Source organism: Zootermopsis nevadensis, unplaced genomic scaffold (genome assembly GCF_977971745.1).
Source record: "Zootermopsis nevadensis isolate Lab colony 2312 unplaced genomic scaffold, Znev_1.0 Znev_ptg000001l, whole genome shotgun sequence".
Lineage (NCBI taxonomy): Eukaryota > Metazoa > Arthropoda > Insecta > Blattodea > Termopsidae > Zootermopsis > Zootermopsis nevadensis.
In genome coordinates, this window is record NW_028259133.1 from 2,318,998 (window position 1) to 2,342,478 (window position 23,481).

Below are 23,481 nucleotides of genomic sequence, written 5' to 3' on the forward strand. Positions count from 1 at the left end.
TATAAATTCGGGCACCGCCGGGAATCGAACCCGATACCCCAGTATTACAAGGCCAGCGTTCTAACCGCTAGACCACCGTGGCGTCTGGGCTCCAGTAACAAGCGAAATATATATGCACGGAACACCTTAAAATTTCCGCGCTAGAACACAATGACAGAAGTCCTAGAATCCGAAGAAACGTCCAGACGACATGTTCACAATATGGGGTACGGTGAATCTAATGTGGACACATTTACTAGACCACCTAAATGGATTAAAACCAACAACCAAGTTCACCACAGTAAAGAGACAACTTAGCCTCACCTCTGCCCTGATGTACAAGACAAGTGCACTGGACAATACACGCCCGGTCACCAACAACTCGAAGGACGAACGAGCGACTTAAAAGAGTCACTTTAACAGAAAGTGGAAACCTATGCACACTTTTTTCTTATCACGAATGTGATGTTCCAACAGCCATATTAATCTTGGCTGTAACGACGTGCAGATCAAAGTTCCTCCGAAACGTCGGTAGCCACCTACAAGATTACAACGAAATATGAATCCAGAAGACCACTCCCCTTTCCTACATAATTTTTTGTCTTAAGAAGACACAGAAATTAGCAAATTAACGCATTACTGGTGTCACCTGTTTTGTGACAAACATCTATCAACTGATGAGTGCGTCCGCTAAGTGTGAAATGAGTTTCCTCTTTGGGGCCTCAATGGAAAAGAAAATAAATGTCAACACCAACAAAAAATAAGATGCGTATTAATGATGTTCAGCTGCGACCCGACTGAGGTTATCAGAATGCTTGATAACCTACAGCAAGGGTGTCCAAACGCACTTCACGGGAATCAGGCTAAGTTACTTTATCCTCTCTGATATTTCCCACGAAAAATTACAAGAATCACGGTGCAGCGTCTTCCTCGATAAGCTGATTGTCGCTCACCTCGTCAAAAAATTCCTGTCTATTATCAAAGGTGAAAAGTTCTAAGCCAGATCAATCCAAGCCACACTGTCGCGCCCAATTTTACTTATATTTTAACATGACATTCCCATTTGATCCTAGGCCATCCGAGTGGCCCTTCCCACTGAGGTTTTCCATAAAAATTGTCACGTAATTTCTTCCTCGCGTACATAATCCTCCCTTCATTTGATCATTCTAATAACATCTGGAGAACAGGGATTCTACAAGACAATATTACCCAGTCTCCTGTGATTTCACCCCTCTTTGGTCCAAATTATGTCCTCAAACACGTTCAGTCTGTGTTCTTCCCTGCGATAACATGTTCAAATTTTATTCATTCAGTTTTAAGAGCCTAGAAAGACGTAACTCAAGACTCAGAGCACATTTAATAGTACCCCCCCCCCCCCCACCAAATGTGTACCGCTGCCTCCATAAGCACAAGCCAGACAACAGGCTCACAAATCCAAAAGAAATAAACTTGCAGTGCGCAGACGCGTGATGTGTTCTTGACACAGCAAACACTGCTCTACAAAAATTACACATTTTCTTGCCCAAGATACCTTAAACCTTATACTACTCCTCTGTTCCATGACCTGCAAGCCGGTTTCATTCTTACGACAGGCGCTTAGTAAAGCCTGGTTTATATGCGATAAATACAGACCGAAATTAAATTCGTCCAACATATTACAGCTTACACTCTCAACACCAAATTTTACAAAAAAAATCCATTTCGGAATTAAGGATATGATGAAAAACGCTGGTGGATATCCACGAGTTAATTTAACCCTCTGGCATCAAAATTAAATGTACATACATAAGACGCAAACAGAATAAGAGAGACAAAGAAAGGAACAGATAAAGGAGCAAAGCAACTCTTGTCAAGAAGACATCGAGTCTGCTGCCTGGACATAGGTCAGCCCTGCCTTTAAGTTCTTTTATTTACTCGTGATGATGTCACTTTGTTGATTGAATTATGACAAGTTTAATAAATCTTCCAGCATTTGTTTCACAAGCTACTTTGCATACAGTTCACAGCACTGCTCTGCGCCCGAACGCTCTGATATGAAATCTACATTTACACTCTGTTGTAAGACGCTGATCCGGAATCCTAAAATAGCAATGACACAAGTCGTTATGTCCAAGGGATCGTGAAGTGTTCTTACGCATGCGCAGTGACTGGTGAAGCCAACAGGACACTTTCCAGCGTTATGGTCCTTCACGGTCCTTCGTGACCCGCACTTATCTGCTGTGTCTACGTGACGCTACGTGCTATATATCACGTAATTATACGCGGACGTAATGAGAAGACGTGTCACGCTTTTAGCGTATTTCGTAAAAACATACCGCAAATATTTTAATAGTGGATCTGTATGTTAAATCCTAACCGAAACTGACACATTCTCAGTCAACCTTAAGCACCCACGCGCCTTTGTGCGAAGAAAAATACATCAGAATACGCAACAGACATTTTCTGTGAAGCCTACGTACGGCGTATGCAGACGTGTTTGGGGTTATATACCTCACGAAATGGGCGAATACGAACTTTCGGATATGCACGTGACTGCCTCACGGGTCGCCGAGTCCAAACCCAGATTAAACCACAAAATATTTCGTGGGAAGGTAAAGAAGTGAAACAGCGACAACCGAACTGTTTCTTCGTGTCAAAGTTACTCAAATGACAGGTCACGCCACATCCCTGCATATACTGACGTACGAACAGCACACGCTCAGACTTTACCATCAATTTATTTGTGAATGACTTGACAAGCCGCGCCGTGCTGATTCGGCAACTTCTCCGACACAGGTGTCGTGCGTGCAGTCTAATTGATACTTTTCAGGCGAATGTTAAAAGACGCGAGATTTAGTTGCACTAAACCGGAGTGCCTGAGTATAATTCACATTTCGTCATAACACAAATTTCCAACCACTCTTATCACCAACCAGCATTTAATTGCAATTTATAATGTCAGACGCGTTTCAGCCCCGAAGGGCTATCTCAGTGGCTCTATGACTCGTTCAACCTTACATGTTAAAAAGTATCGTCCTAAAATATTTCAAAACGTCACAATCAAGTTCTATCACGAAATTAAAATAACAATTAAATATTTGTAAATATCAACTAAAATATAATATATATTTAGGGTACAATTATGTCAACCATTGTATGTATATCAAAATATTGTTCTACTTTATTTTAGCTTTACATATGTGCTATGTCACTTATAACCGAGTTAAGACGTTGCTAAACAAACGGACACTTTATTCTGTCATATATAGTAAGTAAAATAAAGTTTGTCCCACTATACTCCATGTAGGCGCTTGGGGGGAGAGGAGGTATAGCTCCTCTCTTCCTTGACCTCGGCACTAGATGGGGGTGAGTGGTCAGCATCACGCCCCGGCCGGCTTTACCCCCGGGAAAGGACCCCGGTACCTATTGTAGAGGAGGCTGGGTGGGCCCCAGAGCCGGTCTCGACGCAGAGGCTAGAGGAAAAATCCTCTGCCCCCCCCGTCGGGGATCGAACACCGATCATATTACACAAGTACATTTCGATACTCGGAATTGTCTAGTAAACCGCCTTTGAGATGTCATGGCAACTCTGCTACAGAATAAAACAGAACTCAAAGCTAATCTTTCGTGTGTCCTAACGGAAGGAAATTTTAAAAGTAGATAGACAAAATGAAGGTTTTAACAACAAGATAATTGGTATTCACGACTCAACAGGATATGGGACAAGATTCGAAATTTTCTTCTTTCCTTCCATTCATTTTTAATATAAATATTAATTACGCTGGTTTATGTACGAACTACGGAAGGCAAACGGATAATAGAGAGGTAATGCGGGTCTGATAAAGTTTACTAAACGATGTCCCAAGTGGAAGATTACTGCACAGAATTTCATTAAGTCTGCCTGCGTCTTGTTTTAGTAAAATCTGAAACCGTACTTTATTAGATTCCTCAAAAGCGGTGCTCTGTTCGTGTCATAACAGTCTGTCACATCTTGAAGAAATATAAATACACCCAGGAACCCTAAACAGCGCCCAGGTTTCGCATTAAATAGGATATTCATGTCAGTGGTAACGCCTCAAGGGTGCAGACACTTCCTGAAACCGTGGGAAATATTTCACGTACACGTATTAAACTCAAGAGTTTTAAGTAAAGGCTGCTAACATAACATTACCTCGAAACTACCTCCAGGGCGAAAAATCTCTCTATAAACTAACCATAAATCTTGTTAAGCTATCAGAACTTGATGAAACGAAAGTTCCATCACGATAATCAAAATCGAAAGAAAGGAAATACAACAAACAGTATACAGACAGGAAGTGGGCGGAAGACAAAGGAATTACACAATGAAAAACATCCCCACGTAAAATTAAATTAATTCCACGCAGCACAGTGCGTTATAAGAGAATAATCGCTGAGATATTTCAGGAAATTTTCCATCTTTCATGGAACCCGAAGGCACATTACAGAGTTCACAAGAACCCTTCAATCGATCCCCATCGCGAAGCAGAGAATCCAATTCCACACCATCCCACCATAGTACATTAACATCCATCTTAATGTTATCCTATCGTTTCTCAAGTGATCTCTTCCCTTCTGGTTTCCGACAATAATTTCTTAAGTATTTCTCGTCTCCTCAATCCGCGCTACATGTCCTGTTCATGTTATACCACTTAATTTCATAATTTTAATCCCATATCGTGAAGAGTTAAACTCATGAATATCAAATCTAAAACTTCTTGACGATGGTGAAGAGTCAATTGAATAAAAATTTTCTTGGATATTATCCATCGTCTAGTAAATATAAAACGTAAAACGACGTTTCGGAGATGGGACTCTATCTCCGTCTTCAGGTTCCTACACAGTTGGGCCCACTAGATAGAGCTAATCCCTATCTCCGTCGAATAAAAATTTCCTTGGATATTATCCATCGTCTAGTAAATATAAAACGTAAAACGACGTTTCGGAGATGGGACTCTATCTCCGTCTTCAGGTTCCTACACAGTTGGGCCCACTAGATAGAGCTAATCCCTATCTCCGTCGAATAAAAATTTCCTTGGATATTATCCATCGTCTAGTAAATATAAAACGTAAAACGACGTTTCGGAGATGGGACTCTATCTCCGTCTTCAGGTTCCTACACAGTTGGGCCCACTAGATAGAGCTAATCCCTATCTCCGGACCTTCCTTGGATGTTATCCATCGTCTAGTAAATATAAAACGTAAAACGACGTTTCGGAGATGGGACTCTATCTCCGTCTTCAGGTTTCTACACAGTTGGGCCCACTAGATAGAGCTAATCCCTATCTCCGTCGAATAAAAATTTCCTTGGATATTATCCATCGTCTAGTAAATATAAAACGTAAAACGACGTTTCGGAGATGGGACTCTATCTCCGTCTTCAGGTTCCTACACAGTTGGGCCCACTAGATAGAGCTAATCCCTATCTCCGGACCTTCCTTGGATGTTATCCATCGTCTAGTAAATATAAAACGTAAAACGACGTTTCGGAGATGGGACTCTATCTCCGTCTTCAGGTTTCTACACAGTTGGGCCCACTAGATAGAGCTAATCCCTATCTCCGGAGGGTCTTCTGGTCACGACAATGAATCGTCCGGTTCCATATAAGATGGTAAAATTATCGACCAGTTTAGCAACCATCAGCTCTTCAACAAGGACTCTGCTCCGCTGAGTTACAGCTGCTGCGGGCAGCTTATGACGGGTGGCTACTGTGTCAGGTGACACCCTGCAGATAAACTGACAGACCGATCGTCACGCACATCAAATGCAAATAATTCCGTCTCCCAGGAAACTCCTTGAGTAATTGACAACACAGTTCCTCCCACTGACGTGAAATCCGATAAAAAAAAATCTTAAAATAGATAAATATTGTCACACACCTGCGCCGAGCCCACCAACGTCCGCCAATTCCATCGTCATTTATTAGACGACATATTTCCTCCTTCCTCGTGCCATATATTTGCAGACAAATTCGAAGATTCCACCACGTGTCGTCATTTGCATACGTTCCTTTCCACAGCCAATCAGTTTATCGCGCGCATTGTTTCCGTATTTGTGTCATACATAATTAGCTTTTATCCGCAAGTGTCGAGCTTGCCGTTGGTTTGAGGGCAAATAAAAATAGACAAAATGAAATGCACTCGGAGCCACTGATGTGAACCAGCCATCAGAACACATGTGCATGGCTTTGATTCACAACACGTGGAAGTGTTCCTACAAAGTAACACACGACTCAAAAGACCAGTTAGTAAAATTCTTGTCGTGATAACAGATCATGCTGTATGTGGTTTTCCTAACTTTATCTAAATGTATTTTCATATATTAAACGCAAAGTAGGACGTACGAACGTGGGTTAGGGCCTCACCTCCCTTCACCTATGAAATGTGCCGATTGGATGAACACGTGAAGTCCCCGTTCTTAGCCCGAGTTTCAAGAATCTTTACTATGACAATAAAATTGCTACTCTGTCACATCAGGCTAATTAATAAACCCTTATCTAATATTTGTAAGTATTTTACATAAAATTCGTCTCCCGCGTACATCTTTAACAATTTTCATAAGCAATAATAAATAGGACACTTCAACCCCCTTAAATGATACAAGAGAATAAACTGCAAAAAAAACAATCAATTATTCTTATTTGTTATTAAACTGATGTTCTAAAAAACGCAAGGATGTAACACGCGTCTTTGTATTAATCAATTCTTCAGCGCCGTGACAATTATTGTTCCTATAAGTTAGTTTCATGCATTAAATCGCTTCAGGTAACAAAGGATCCGACCAGAAGGTCACGGTGGTCTAGCGGTTAGAACGCTGGCCTTGTAATCCTGGGGTCTCGTGTTCGATTCCCGGCGGTGCCCGAATTTATAACTTGTGTTGGGCAAGGCCGTGGTCTAGGCAACACGGAGTTTTCCTCCGTGGCATCCCAACAATTACTCCATTCACACACAGAAGAAGGCAATGGCAAACCACTTCTGGATCATCTGCCAAGAACGTATATGAACAGGTCCTAGTCCGAGAAAAGGATGGAAGGATCCTGTTCATATGGACCTGTCGTCAGACAGAACACTAAATAAATATAAATAATAAAAGCTTATAGCTAAATCAACTATCCGTATAGAAGCAAAATACCACTATCTTACTTAAAGTGGTTACGACGAACATTTCAGAGGAACGTCTTCGAAAAGGCGGCAACCACCTATGTACGTTCGGCCTTAACGAAGGTTACACATAAAGACTGTAGAATAATCTTGTAAGTTTCAATTTACATTAAATCGTCGTTGGCTTTCAAAAATTTATGAACCGTTAGCGATAATACATTGTACGCCGTTCAACAATTAAACAGTTACATCGTTAACTCAAAAACGTATAAATCATTTATGTTAAAACGTGACCTTGAAATCAAGTAAACCGTTCCGTCGACGAGCGGAATCACCCGAATTCCAACTGAATTTGGAAAAATTGGCCATTATACCAGCGACCCTGTCTTTAAAAATTATTTCACTGCCTTGACTATAATCGTTTTAAATTCAGGACGGGAACAGATAGAATTTCTGCAACATTTAGGGTCCAAACTCGACAAATCCAACACGTGTAACATATGTACAACTATCAGCAGCCTATTTTATATGACGCAACTTTACAGGAACACGTGCACTTATTTTTCTTCATTTCCCTGGAAATACTGTAGCTCTTTGACACTTTAAAGCCGATCGGTAAATATATGTATCATCTGCTTTAACAGTCACTAACTCTTCATTGTGTATTTATCGGTTCCATGTGATTATCAGCGTAAACAGCTATTATTTCCTTAAACAGAGTTAAAAAATTAAACTTTGTTTTGGGGAATTGCTGTCTTTTTATCATGTACAGACTTAACCCTAAATATTATTTAGACGAGCTTCAAAATTAACGGGGTTTCCAAAGGAATACCGTCTGCCTTCCTAACATAACTTCAACACAGAGATTTCAACACTGTATGTGGGTAGTTTATTTATTTTCAAAAACCGCCAGAGACGCTTTGCGGAAACTTATTTAGTTTATTGATACATGCTGAGAAATTCCGTCACTTACGAGGTGTGATCGGAAAGTTTCAAGACTGCGCCTATAAAAACCCGTACACTTATCTCAGGTATTAAATTCATCCATCACCCTCGAAGTAGTTCCCCTGGGAGTGAACACAATGATCCCAGCGCCGCTGCCAAGCCTGGAAGCATCCCTGGAAATCTTTCTTTGTCAGCCTGTCAAGCACCATCTGCGATTCTGCCTGAATCTCTTCTATCGTCTCAAATCTCCTTCCCTTTAGCTGAATTTTCATCTTTGGGAAGAGGAAGAAGTCACACGGAACTTAGAAAGGAAGTTGGGTTCGATTCTTGCAAGATCTTTGAGCTCCTGACAAACGAGAAGTCGATTCTGCTTCTGGTCCTCAGACAGGATGCGTCGCATGTGGAGTTCTTCCTTTAGAATTAGCTGACAGGTCCCATAGCCTATCCCAACAATGTCGCACAAGTCGTTGATGGTACGACGTCGATCTTCGTGAATGGCCTGCCGAATCTTCGTAACATTTTCGGGCGTTGTGCTCGAAGATGGTCGTCCAGAACGCTCGTCATCATCGACAGAGGTTCGGCCATTTTTAAAACGTGAATGCCACACAAAACTTTGTGCACGACCCATTGCGGACTCCCCAAATGCTTGTTTTAGCATTTCATAGGTTTCCGTAGCCGTTTTGGCGAGTCTTTGGCAAAATTTGATGCACACGCCATTCCGAAATCGCAGGAGGGTCGGTGTAATGCACTACCAAAACGCCCGTAACTAAGAAACAAATGCTAATTCGATGATGCCGGCTGGCACACTGATTCACTATGAATGTAGGCCGCACCCCCTAGCGGCAGAAGCTCGTACTACATCCGGTTCGCCCTCTATTGACACAGTCTTGAAACTTTCCGATCGCACCTCGTATGCATCTAACCTATTTTAGGGATAGTCAATTCAAAGTCAAAGCTCAGTCAGTGTAACACGAAATGCATTCCGAAAGTTGATGTGGACATCTGAGAACACTGTTCCTTAAAATAAACCTATTGAGATAGCAGAATACTATTAAAAAAAATTATCTTCATAAAACAGGTCGTGAACCGAACTGGCTCTGGGTCCACAAAAAGAGACATTTTGTGACAGCGGTGTTAAACCTTCGTGTCTTAGTAGCAAACACCTACGACCTCTAATTTAAACATGTCCTCTCTGATTCTGTTTTCAGAAGTACAACACAAGCATAGTTTTACGGCACAATGAGAATGACGTGCAGTTGTGACGCGTATACTCGGCGCGAGGTCCTCCAGTTAGCAGGAAAGAGGACGTCTTCCAACGCACAGTGCAGATGGCTTATCTGCCAAGCTTCACGGGGTGAGTCATAGCATTAGAAATCCATCACCACATACAAAACAGTTGCGTTCGTTGGCCGTGGTAAAATGTGACCAAACTGACTGTAAAATCGATAGAAATAGTCTTTCATTTGTGCTAAACGCTGGACAGGATTAATGAACGACCTATTTAAAAAAAATTACAATGAAATGTCTAGCAATCAGACGCAATACAGCGAGGAAATATCGGTAGACATTTACCAAACCACACGGCGCAATATCCCAGAAGATAGCCATCTTCATACACACCAATGTGGGAGCCTGGATTCTCTTCTACAAGAATATAATAGAAGTATAATAGAAACTGAAACCGGAAATGGTTGAATATGAAACTAATTGACACGTACCCTAACCAGAAGACGGACACAATTCAATCTCGCAACTACAGTGTCGTACAGGTGTACGTATCTTCACGAAGTGAACGCATGTCAAGTCCGTCTGGCAACTTCCGACGGTCTACATCAGACTATAAGCTGTCCCCTTGTCGTGTGTGTGAGACCTATTTTTATTTTAAAAAATCTCAACTTAAATGTCAGCCATATACTTTTAAAAGCACCTGCAACTGTCTACCTAGAAAACTAAATGTGATATGCTACATTCCGTCCGACTTAAAACCATTTTACGTACAGTACTTTAACACCAAAGATGGCGGTTCTCATCTACAGACTGTAAAAAAAAAAATCTAAACGGATTTATTTTATTTTTGAGAAGGCATGAGACGATGTCTGTGTGGAAATAAACCCGCTAATGGGCCCACTGCCCATTCTCGAAATGAGAAATTACTGAGGAGTGTCTGTGAAATGACGCTGGCAGACAAAATCCAAAGGACTCGCAGAAAAACCTATCCCAGTGCCATTTCGTCCAAAGCAAATTCCAAATAGACGTACCTGGGCCCGGTTATCCGCTGTGATAAGTTGGCGACTAATTGCCTGGGCTATGATACTGCTTTATAAAGAGGTAGCCAGCCTCAAGGAGGGTCTACAAAACACATCAATACAGTGGGATTGCAGTTTTTGGGTACCGGTGTTTTAAGTATAGGAACAGCACCCTTCAGTTAAAATATCCAGGTAGATGTTTTCTAGTTCGAAATATTTTGTCTTCCCGTCCGATTTCTAAGAACCTGAAAATTTGTATATACAAAACGATAATATTGCCTGTTGTTTTGTATGCGTGCGAAACATGGTCTCTCACTCAGAGGGAGGAAAACAGATTGCAGGTGTTTGAGAATCGGGTGTGGAGAAGGATATTTGCGCCTAAGAGAGAAGACGATGGGGCGTGGAGAAAACTGCACAATGACGAGCTTAAAAATCTGTACTCCTCCCCCAGTATTGTCAGGGTGATTAAGTCGAGAAGAATGAGATGGGCGGGGCATGTAGACCGAATGGATGGGACAAGAGGTGTGCACCGGGTACTCGTTGGGAAGCCTGAGGGGGAGAGACCCCTGGGGAGACCTAGACGTAGATGGGAGGATAAACTCAGGCGGGATCTATGGGAGATAGGAGTTGAAGGAGACTGGATTTTGTTGGCCCAGGACAGGGTCCGGTAGAGGGCTTTGGTTAATTCGGTGATGAACCTCCGGGTTCGGTAAGCCATCTAGGTTGGTTGGGTCCACTACTTGGGAAGCTTGAGGGGAAGAGACCTCTGGAGAGACCTAGACGTAGATGGGAGGATAATCTCAGGCGGGATCTATGGGAGATAGGAGTTGAAGGAGACTGGATTTTGGTGGCCCAGGACAGGGTCCGGTGGAGGGCTTTGGTTAATTCGGTGATGAACCTTCGGGTTCAGTAAGCCATCTAGTTAGTTAGTTAGTTAGTTAGATGTTTTCTATTAAACCCATTTTGTTGTTCGCTCTGATTCCTAACAGACGCCCAAGATTTAAAAAAAATTACGAGAGATGTAAAATGTTCTATTTTACAAGTCATCACGTTTGTTTCAGAATTATTTGTAATGTGGGTGACAAAAACGTTGAAATAACGTTCTACTTAGCACGGCTGATAATTTTTGTTTGCTGTTTTCGGGGGAGAGTAATGCGCGGGTAAAGAACGGACGTAACAGCAAGAAGGAGGCGTGGGATCACGTGAGCGCGTAATGAGGTGATGCCTGTCTGCCCGGCTTAATATTTAATTTACTTAACTACAGAACGAAATTCGAGGAATTTTAGTAACGGAGTCTAAACAAATGATTGCAAGATGAAATTAATTTTGGTTCGTTTCGGTTCAAATACAAGTTCTGTTTGAATCAAACAGATCTTGAGACTGTCAATTAGCGTTGCTACGTGTTTCTATCCGGAGCAAATGAACACCTTAGCTCAGGCGGTTAGCCACCGCCTTCTCACCGTTACAAACTCATTTCCTTTCAAAATATTTCAACGTTACTTCGCGTCCCATATGTTATCCACGAACCAACTGATGTTATCGGTTACCAGCTAACAAACGCCTGCAAGTTTAAGAAAGTAGATGATGGATTTAGAGAGAGTGACCTGATGTTTCAGACGCGTTCAAGGTACCAATTAAAACGCCATGATACTCTTACGCGATGTGAATTCAGAACAGTGAGATCAGATTTCATGTCATTAGTGCAGTAAAGTGTAAGCAGTATGCTATATATATATATATATATATATATATATATATATATATATATATATACCCTCTGACAGAGTGGGGTACAGAAACCTCTTTCACTCAGCTGATCGAGAAATTCCCTGCATTAACTGAACCGACTCAACGTAAACTCGTCCTAAACCAATTTAGTCCAACTTACATTATCGTAACAATTTCTGAAACATATATTTTAATATTATTTTTTATTTTAACTGATAATTTTTAATGTTATCCATGCGTGGGTATGCCGCTGAGTGATTGGAGCTCCTACAATGTATCTGAGAAGCCCCGAATTCGATTGTTGTTCCGCAGACCAACTGAAGTGATTTTCCTCAGTTTCTGAAGGCACATGTTGCAATCTGCTCCTAAAATAACAGCCAATGCAGGTCGAGATTGACTGTACACGTGAACCGTTAGTGCGATGCGGAAAAAAATTAGTTCTGTCGGTAACAAGAAATGCGTGCAAAATCTTAGTCACCTAAAGATAAGACACCACTTGGAAGGCTTCGGTGTAGATGGAACTAAGTAACCCTTAAAGAATTGGCTGAGGATAGGGACCAGTGGTTGGCTTTTGAAAAGACGGTAATGGACCACCAGGTTCCATAAAAATGTGGACTTTGGCTGTCTGAGCTATTATTAGCTCACCAAAAACGATTTTGCTCAATGGAGTTAAATATTTAGCAGGTTTCTGGCCCGAGATTCAAACCGGGTATCTCCCGAATACGAGTCCACTGCGTTTTCCCGTTTGTTAGATTTTATATTTTCCGGATGAGAAATTAATAGGCAAAATACACACGCCTATGATCAGCCTCAGGACAGCAATCCACTGTCACCTTCTGGCCTATATGCTACACTACAACAGGAGAAATAAAGTTACTTTTATACTTCATTTATACGACAGCAAGGATTAACTCAGCGTGCAGAGACCAATCTCACGTCTTTGGAAGCCTGATGACCACGCATATAAAAAAATGAACTACTTTCAAACAGGGCATATCCCACGCAAAGCATTTTACGACAGTAACAGTCCTTGGCATCCATGAATACTCCCATTGCGACAGCAGAAAAGTTCTTATTCTCTTCCAGTGTTCCAAGCAAGAGCGATCTAAGACTGCCGAATTAACTCCACGCACGTGATGTCTTCCTGAGAAACTGACAGTCGCTCAGTTTGTCTATAAATTCCTCACCACCTACCGAACCAAAGGGTTCATTACTTTATTCACCACAGCACAGAAATATATCTAAACCTAAGCCAGTTCAATCCATTCTACACACTCACACACTATTTTTTTTACACAATTTAATAATACCTTCATATCAAATTCTTATCGCGTATTAAACAGGTTTTCCAGGCATTATCTTCTGTTCAAATTACTCGATTACAATTTCTGTACGAATAACTCGTCCCTCTCACGCGTGCTACACGTCCGTTCCATCCCATCCTCTTTAATTTGGGTCTACTGCATTTAACGCTTATAATCTGTGGCGAAATTTTCCACTGAAGTAAAGCAAACTTTAATCTTGATGTACTTTACACAAGGTGGCTATATAATATGGTATTTAAACAGTTTATAATAAAAGTCGAGAACAATTACCTCTTGTTCAGAGCCGTTCTAACTTCACGTAAAGCCAGGCCACTAAATTCAATAAATCTCTCATACCTTCGCTGCCATTACGATCCTGTAATGTGTTAAGAATAAAGCTGATTACATAAAATAATAGCTATAAACAGGTCTCAGTCCTACTACCACATCGCTGGGGTTAGAACAGGACTGAATTAACTGGAAATTTGTCCAAAGACAGAAACTATAAGCAAAGTATGACAGTCCTGGCTTCGATCCTATTCAGTCACCTTTATAATTGTTATAAATTTAAAATGGTAGAACATGAGATGATAATGTTGCGTCATTATTGTGTTGAATATATACTTGCTCAATTTTATCAGTCAAATCACAATAAAATATTATTATTATTAAATGTTAAAATATTAAAATATTATTACAATATTAATAAATAAATAAATAAATAAAAATATTTAAATGTTAATTGTAATAATATTTTAATATTTTAACATTTAATAATAATAATATTTTATTGTGATTTGACTGATAAAATTGATCAAGTATAAATGGTAGAACATGAGATGATAATGTTGCGTCATTATTGTGTTGAATATATATTTGCTCAATTTTATCAGTCAAATCACAATAAAATATTATTATTAAATGTTAAAATATTAAAAAATTATTACAATATTAAAAAAAAATAAAAATAAAAATATTTAAATGTTAATTGTAATAATATTTTAATATTTTAACATTTAATAATAATATTTTATTGTGATTTGACTGATAAAAATTGAACAAGTATAAATGGTAGAACATGAAAGTCATTTAAAATAGACCGCAAATTATTTATTTTAACACGGGACGATGCCGTGTAATTGTCGTATAGAAATTAGAATCGCGTTCGTCTTATGGCGATGTACGTAGCTTCAACCAGGGTAATAGAAAATGTCGCGAACAAGGGCGAGTCACCACTACATTCGATCAGTTTTTGTGGTCACAGAGAATATTCAAATTCATAGAGCAATGACAGTTCGTGTGGTGACAATTCCATAAGCCAGAGGAAAGTTTAGGCGTCGGTGGAAATATTTGAAGGGGGCGGATGTATACCGCGGATGGGCGTCCTGTTCATCGACTCTAACATCTATCAGTGTATCCAGGAAAACCGAATAATCAGGACTGTGAAATAAGAAAATTTGTGGACCACCGGTCTAAAAAAAATAAAAATAAAAATAAAGACATGTCTCACTACAATATTTCCGTTTCGTCGAAGAGTAATACATAATCGCCTTTCAGTTTAAATGCTTACGTATTTTTGAGTTTTGAATCATTTCTCGAGTTTTTCTTAACTCGTTAATTCTATGGATCACAAACAAATAAAAACGGAAATATTAGAATTTTGGAATGTTTTTTACAAATACAGAACAAATAAAATAACTGGAAATTAAAGAAACGCGCTAACTTAATTAATATCTACCTCCATTACAGTGTCCCAAAAACATACGAAATGTTCCAAGAATTCCTTCTTGTTATGAAAAGATAAGATTAATAAAGCATCTCTTAAACTTGACAATAAATCTCAGGTAGATAACAAGATGATGACGTATTTATTCACACCGCCACGTAATTACGGCTACCTGAAAACAATGGTATTTTATGACTAAAATTGAGAGATTGGACGATGAAGACGCAATTGTCAACCTACGTTAAATTACCTTTTCTTTAAATCTGTTTCACAAAAGGAACGCCCACTGGCAAAATGAGATTAAAATTAAGTTGCTATGAAATAAGCTGTAACCAGTTCGCGTCTCTTACGTGAACTCTTAATATTGACGCATTAACGTAAAAGAACGAATCCCAAAATCCGATCGTAATTTCCAAAAAAACTCAAAAACCCACAGAAAAATGTATACGATAATCAGTGTGCAGTGAAAGTATTGCGTATGTGAGGTAAATGTTAACTAAATGAATAAAAATTTTCTTGGATATTATCCATCGTCTAGTAAATATAAAACGTAAAAACGACGTTTCGGAGATGGGACTCTATCTCCGTCTTCAGGTTCCTATTCAGTTGGGCCCACTAGATAGAGCTAATCCCTATCTCCGGAGATATCTAGTGGGCCCAACTGTGTAGGAACCTGAAGACGGAGATAGAGTCCCATCTCCGAAACGTCGTTTTACGTTTTATATTTACTAGACGATGGATAATATCCAAGGAAATTTTTATTCAATTGACTCTTCACCATCGTCAAGAACTTTTAGATTTGTTAACTAAATGGATCAGAATCCTTGAGAACCAAACATTTTTTCAGTTTTCCAAAAAAATAACCGCATTTCTGGAGCTATAAAGGTGATTATCGTTTACATACCGGAGGAAATTTCTGATGAACTGAAATATTTCGATTCTTTATCAGAAAGAAATTACGGGTTCCACGGATTGTAGACCGGGGTTCGACTCTTCGCAGCACATTTAGAACAGTTCTGTGGGCCGCGCATAGGCGATCAGAGCCCACCTTTCATCCCTTCCTTCCCCCAGTGACGTTTTAGCATCATTGTAATCTGTTTCATGAATCACAATGGCACTGAATACCTTATTTCAGAGTACTGATTGAGCTGTATCTCAATTAACAAAGAACCATACAAAAATCCGTATCGAGCCACGAGGAGACTGTGTAGGCTGAGACAGGTGCGAGGAGAGGGGAGGGGAGAGTACACGGAGAGGGGTTGGAGGGGTGGTGGCAGCGGCTAAACGGGTGGGTTTGGAGGGGAAGGGAGGACGACATAACGCGCTGTATATAAATCAGACACATTTCGTACCAAAAACGCGCGCCAAATTCCAACGGCAATATAGTTTCAGAAGCGACAACCTCCAGGTCACACAACATTACAGGTGAGTCCATTTGTTTAATATCTGCGTCAGTGGGATTATTAGATGTGTGAATAGAGCTCAAGACATAAAATAAATATTACTTCGTACCAATCACAGCTGATAATTTGCGAGAAGGTCCGAACGTTTTAGGATAAATTATATTTCTGGTAGAGACCAAAACGTAGGGGAGTGATTTTTACGTAATCGACTCGATTAATTTTGACATGTGCTGACTAAATCGAAAGACAATTCCTTTTAACGTGTCCAGTGTTTTCACATTGTGCGCAATTATTCCAGTGGACATGTTTTTGTTTTTTTAAGATAATGACTATCGAATACTACAGACGACTTCGTGAACACAGTAGACCTATGCGAATGCACCTACAAGCTGCAATTTAAAAGTATGAATATGTGTACAGTGTAAAACGATTTTAGGTACAAGTTAAGTCTGCTTAACTACGCACGCTGGATCTTCGCGAAGTTGTCTTAAACGCATACCAAATTTGGTCTGCTTATTTTCGATATGCTCACAAAGACGTGAGATGGTCATCACGACCGATCGATTATAATTTGGTCGATTAGCCGATTAAGACGCGTGACCTTGTGGTATTAAAGGTTTAACTTATTTTGTGAGTTGCCCTGATTTCACCGAGTTTCTTAATCCGATCTGAGAATTATTTTTCCTTCCGCCACAACGCCCGGACCGGCTCTGGGGTCCACTCTGCCTCCCAGATATTGAGAACAGGCCTTCGTTTCTTCCGGGGTAGACTCCGGAGTGAAGTTAAACATTCACCTACATCCAGTGTCGAGGTTTAAAATTCGTCCGCTACTCCACACGTCTGCTGATTAGCGGCAAGAACACTCTTGCCTTTGCGGAGATGATAATTAAAATTGCTAGTCATGTTTGTGATTATCGACGTTTCGGAGATACCTGTCGCCTCCAACTTCAATATACGAGATGGATGCGGCAGGTTCCTTCAGAACTTTAGAAGTCACATAATAGCACGGTGTCGCCAGAAATAAAAAAAAATATGGGTTATTTGTGTGGTATTTTAATCGGAGTACCGCATTTCGATATATCCTGTTTCCGCCGGGTGACTTGTTTTTCTTACACAATAGGTCTGACGCTAAAATGCTCAAATTTTGCAAAAAAATATGTTTCTATTAACCACGTAACGGCCTGTCGATCAATAGATTAATAGTAAACATTTGATTGGAATTAAATATATCGACAGATGCAGTCTTTCATACAAACTATTAACGTTATTTTCCAACCGTATTTAACAAATCAACAAATGAAATAAAAAAAAATTGGTCCATCGCGCAGACAAATCTGCAACGGACACGCACATATGGGATTAGCACGCTGCATGAATAAATTCGCTCGATCCAACTTTCACATGAGTATTAAAACACAGTTTTACAACACGTCATTCCAACGCCCGCAAGGACTGTGCACGTAAATCGACTGTTAACACTATCGAGGAGGATAGAGACAAGCTACGAACCGAGTCACCAACTACAGAGCTGGTTCACTGCACAAATAAGATGAGAACAGATGTTTCAGCTAAAAGTTACAAGTCCTAATGGGGCACGTTCTGGTCCATGCACCGACACTTCCTACGGGCATTTTGTCGGGCGTGGACAAAAACTGATTTCGAAGATGGCTGTCGTCTCTGATGTTGCGAAGTGTAGTCTGGTAACAGTTTAACGACGTTTCAGAGGTGCTTGCTGCCTCCACCATCATCCCTCTGAAACGTCAGGAACTACTACCAGAATAAATTGGGCATCAACTTTGAAGTTGAGTAATTTGTGCGATCTTGAAACTGGTTTCCTTAACACAGTGGAAGGCACAATCTTTTTCACAACCTGAAAATGCGGGCAAAAACTGATCTCTTCATTCAATTAATTCAAAGTCGCAAAGATTACAACAGCCAGAGGATTATTTCTGTATGCTCCCACATTCAAGCTCTATTTAATCCAGGATTAATGCTCTGTCCCTATTAATTCATGTCCAGTCCGAACACAGCGCAATGACTTGCCTTACTCGTTATAAAACATATAATTAACTGTACAAATTACTAAGTGATGTAACTATTAAGTTTCAGCTATGTGTATTTTTAAAACATTGAATTCCTCTGCACAGATATCAGTGGTAAATGAGCTACCAAAGATGTGTCACTCTTCAACTAGAAAAATTAAATATATATAAATTATATATTCTATATCAGCGGTCGACAAACTATTTTATTACCATGGGTTTAAGTGACTCATATCCACGTCCTCTGTTCTGAAACGACGTCATTTAGTCTATTACAGATTACTGAAACTACTTAATCAATACATGCTGGGTTAAAACATCAGTAGATTCTGGACAGTCCGAGCAAGTCAGCTGTACACCGGGTGTGCACTATTAATGCGATGGCAACGCGACTTATATTTAGCATCGCTCGAATTCGTAGTCCTCCATGAAGATACTAAGCTATGTTTCAGTAAACTCTATCCTGTTAGGCGCGTTTTCAAAATTTCACTATCGAATCACAGATTTCTTTACTTTACAAATCACGTTAATAATTAAGTAGCCTACAGTAAAATTTCTGTCCACGCTAAGACATTTATGAACGTCTTCGCTGATGGGTCAGCATCATTATTTCCTTGGCATTAATTTCCTTATCAACGTACTGTGTAGAATAAATTACAAATACGCTCTGATTCCTGATTTTCTCTTAGACAGACAATGCTTAGACGATATTACTACCTAAAAACACATGAGGTACATCGCCGTTCATTACCAACTGGACTTTCAATGACCTGTATCTTCTCACGGCCCTCCCTAGACAATTTACAGAAGTTTCATGACAATTTATTAAAATTACTATCGAACGAGATTCGAATATTAAATGATTACTTTTTTTCATATAGTATTAAAATATATTAAAATTGTCCGTCAATCACAATAAAGTAATACAAGATAATTAAATGGTTAAAATATTATCCTTTGTTCCGTATCGAGTACTCGATTGTGATTGACGGACAATTGTAATATATTTTAATACTATTTAAATAAAATCACAATATGACGCACCTACAATATCTTATCCTTTTTTTCAACAAATTCGTCATTAATATTTACTTAAAATTAAGTAAAATATTACATAATTTCATTCTGAGCTGCATTCATCCTATTTAGAGTAACGACATCATCTGGGTTGATACATAATTTATATAAGACCAATATTACTATATTTATGTCAACCCCCCTTTTCTGCAATGGACCATTCCTCTGGTTTTAAGCGTGTCATTTCTATATTGCTACGTTGGTAGCTCGATATCCAATCTGTAACACAGCTGTTCTCATTAGCGTTTCACCGTAGGGACCCTTCCTTTTAAGAACTTACTTCCATGTTTCGTGTCTCTCATGTCCCCAGGAGAAAAAAGAAATCTAATGGACTCACGTGAGATTAGAGAAAGGGGAAAACCCAAGAAATCGGTTTTCATCCGACCACTCTCTTGAAACGTGGGCAGCATCCAATGATTACCTCAAAACGTTACCGAAATTTGGGGTTCGACATAGAAGATAAAGTTAGCACGACCCCAAGCCGTGAAAAAGCGTAATTTTACAGTAATGTATGTCCTTACTGTTCACTATTTTCTCTACGGATACAAGCGGACTGACCACTTAGTACGCCTACTCATACTCTAGGTCAGGGAATTCAACCTGTTGCCGTCGACCAGATGCGACCCACGGCGCATCACGTGACGCATTTGTCGTGCCAGTAACTTCCAGCTAGGGTCGTTCTTAAGATACGGAAAATCTGGGTAAAACCCCCCCAGCCCCACAATTCAGTATCACCGCTGTAGTGGCGTAATATTTTGGTTTGAAATTATGCGATTTTGGTGAACAGTGAGTTCATTATTTTGTAGGACGGTGGTGTTAACAGTACTTACAGGGACCAGTTGCCATAAATAGGTGCTTGATTGCTAGAAACAATCGACAGATAATGTTAGTTGTTACAAATGTGCCACTTAGTTTTGGTAGCGGGGAATTCGCTTGTCAATTCTTCACCAGAACTCCGATGCTTGTTAGTGTTGACACTAACCAAAGTTCCCGCTAGATCACTCACGAGCTCGACACTGTTTCGAAATTTTTGTAAATTAGACTCTAAATGCAGATTTTTTTCAAACAGAAGCAGACAGACATTTTTTTTTTACTTCTATAAATCGGGACACTTTGTGTATAATTTTTAGTGCTGCTGTATTGCTGTTTTCATATAAAACAGCATTACAATTTGAATCACAAAGCAAGGCACGAAAACTGTGAGAGTGGGTGCTCTGTGATGAAAAATGTGACAGCTTTAAAAAAGGGGTTTTGAGCCAAAAACACGTCTTCGGAAAACAATCCACTGATAGTTCATATGCTCTGTGGGAAATTTACCGTGTTTCTCACTTGTTGGCTGAAGAAAACAATTCATAAGATAGTGTAATTGCGTCATATTGTGAATATTATATCAATTATTTATTTTAATCCGTCTGATCACAATATTTAAAATTTCTTATAATTAAGATAATAAAATATCATTCATGTTCCATATCGATTGATCGATTTACATTTCGGAACATTTACACAACATGTTTCGGTTTTTATAAAACCATCATCAGGAAGACACTAGTACTTCTGGACATATCGGGACACTCACTCCTACATCTTTGGTATGTTTTATTTTTATTTCTATTTTATTGATACTTTCTAAGTATAATTTATATATTTTGCATTTTATTCTCTAAATTCTTTTATAAATTCCTTCAAATTCTTTAGTGTTTCTTTCAATCATTTACTTACAGGCCGATATGTACATCTAATAACATTTAAGAAAAACAACACCTTCGCCCAAAAATGGAAAAAACAAACGTAATGAAACATCACCAAAAAAACTACAGAAATCATAATTGAGTTTTAAAGTTCTTCGATATATTTTACACCTGATGATGACGGATTAAAATAAATAACTGAAGAAACAAATATAAAACTTTACCGATTGGAAATTCTTAACAAAACATTTGTAGCATACACTGTAATAGATTTGTGCACGATACAACAGGAAAATATTTATTTTTTATCGTGTGAAACCATGACGGAACTTCAGTGGCCCTGGACAAAAATCAGAGAGGTAACAACGGACAGGTCTCGAATCATGACAAGAAACTAGAAACCAGCTTGACGGGAAGAATTTGGCGAGAAATGGATAATCACGTTTCCAAATTCCCAATGGAATTTCACTGCACCACCCACCTACAATATCACAAAATAAATTAAAATGCGAACGTGATATTGATTTTGTGGTGTCGGCTGTGAACTTCATTCGTATTTACAAATTTAATCATCACTAGTTACAATCTTTTTTGATCTAACTTGATACTGAATGAGCGGTTATGTTGTAAAATACAGCGGGACCGTGTTAAAACGTTCCTTAGCTTATAAACCAGACACAGGCGTGTTCTCGAACGAGAAGGGCAAAGTTGTTTCTGAGCTTGGTGATGAAAAGTGGCGATGGGATTTGGTATTGCTATATGTAATATCAGCCACCACGTAAACGAGCAAAATACCAAAGTTCAATGTCAACAGAAAGTCATTTATGATATGTTTGGGACTGTCAGGGCTTTGACATGAAACTGGATCTATGTCGGAAAGAGATGGAAAATATTAACCTGTGTCATCTTTTATCCAGTGATTTGCTACATAAGGATGGGACCAATGTGTCCCCTCTCAAAGTGTTGGTACCCTACAAATGATTAATTCCTTAGCTGAGAATTCTAAAATGAGATTCAATGGCATTCGCAGGCATGCTACAAAACACACGTATCTTTCAAAATCACTCTCCCTTAAGTAAGTGACCCTCCAGAACAATAGCAAATTGAAATATTGAAAGCCATTATGAGTAATATTTTGAACCAGGAAGCTTTAATTACCTTTTATATTTTTCTGCCAGTATCTCGGGGATGTCTGAGTTATGTACGTTTGTGAGAAATCTGGAAAGTGAATTGGTAGAACATGTCGCTGTAACCAGGTTTTTTTTTCACGTATGAAGTAAAACAAATCTATAAGTTCCATTCAAGTATCGACCGTACGTTAACTCCCATGACGTCGTCTAAATTGGCATTTGAAAAAATCAAAATCCCCTCTCTGTTAGAATTCTAACCCAAAGCTAATGATAATTTTGGTTTCATTACTAAGACTCGCTGTCACATTTTTTCCGATCCATCACCACCCTAGTCATAGCTCATTCGACACCGGATAGAAACTCATATACTTAACTCTACCCGACAAACGATTTAAAAATTTTCGAGAGTTCTATGCGGTCATGCTCTAAAACTGTTCTCCCACATCCGACCTCCTCCCTGCCACTGGACAAACACTTTCCAGTCTCTCTCTCTCTCTCACTTACTTCGTCGCTAAATCAAAGTGGCAGTGGAATGATAAAGCTAAGGCAAATTTTACCCAACAGGAATGCAATAACAAGCAGGCAAGCAATCAGCTTTAGAAGCAATAACGAACCTTCCCGAGAAAATGTTGCCCTTAGTCAACAGAGACGCCACGGTGGTCCAGCGGTTAGAACGCTGGCCTTGTAATACTGGGGGTCTCGGGTTCGATTCCCGGCGGTGCCCGAATTTATTACTTGTGTTGGGCAAGGCCGTGGTCTAGGCAACACGGAGTTTTCCTCCGTGGCATCCCAACAATTACTCCATTCACACACAGAAGAAGGCAATGGCAAACCACTTCTGGATCATCTGCCAAGAACGTATATGAACAGGTCCCAGTCCGAGAAAAGGATGGAAGGATCCTGTTCATATGGACCTGTCGTCAGACAGAACACTAAATAAATAGTCAACAGAACCAGAATGTTCAACACAACTAAAATTTTGCCACTGGAATATTTAAATTTCTATGAAAACTGTCAATTATTTGAGTGTATGTGGTTCGATCCTCAAAAAGGCTTCTTGCCAAGATGTGTCTTCTCCAAATTCATAATCGTTTCTTGTTTCCTCCATCTAAG

General features: G+C 39.6%; 2 protein-coding genes across 9 annotated transcripts in view; one reads left to right on the forward strand and one right to left on the reverse strand.

The window, feature by feature from the left end:
- Window positions 1-23,481, reverse strand: part of DNAlig3 (DNA ligase 3) — a 281,323-nt gene that overhangs the window by 216,551 nt on the left and 41,291 nt on the right. The window lies entirely within an intron of this gene.
- CNMa (CNMamide) overlaps window positions 1-23,481 on the forward strand; it is an 87,406-nt gene that overhangs the window by 27,631 nt on the left and 36,294 nt on the right. For both annotated transcript variants that reach the window (XM_022076141.2, XM_022076143.2), the window contains exon 2: window positions 9,230-9,375. In XM_022076141.2, coding sequence (XP_021931833.2) covers window positions 9,261-9,375 — 115 coding nt within the window. In that variant the 5' untranslated portion in view covers window positions 9,230-9,260. The remainder of the gene's footprint in view (window positions 1-9,229; window positions 9,376-23,481) is intronic.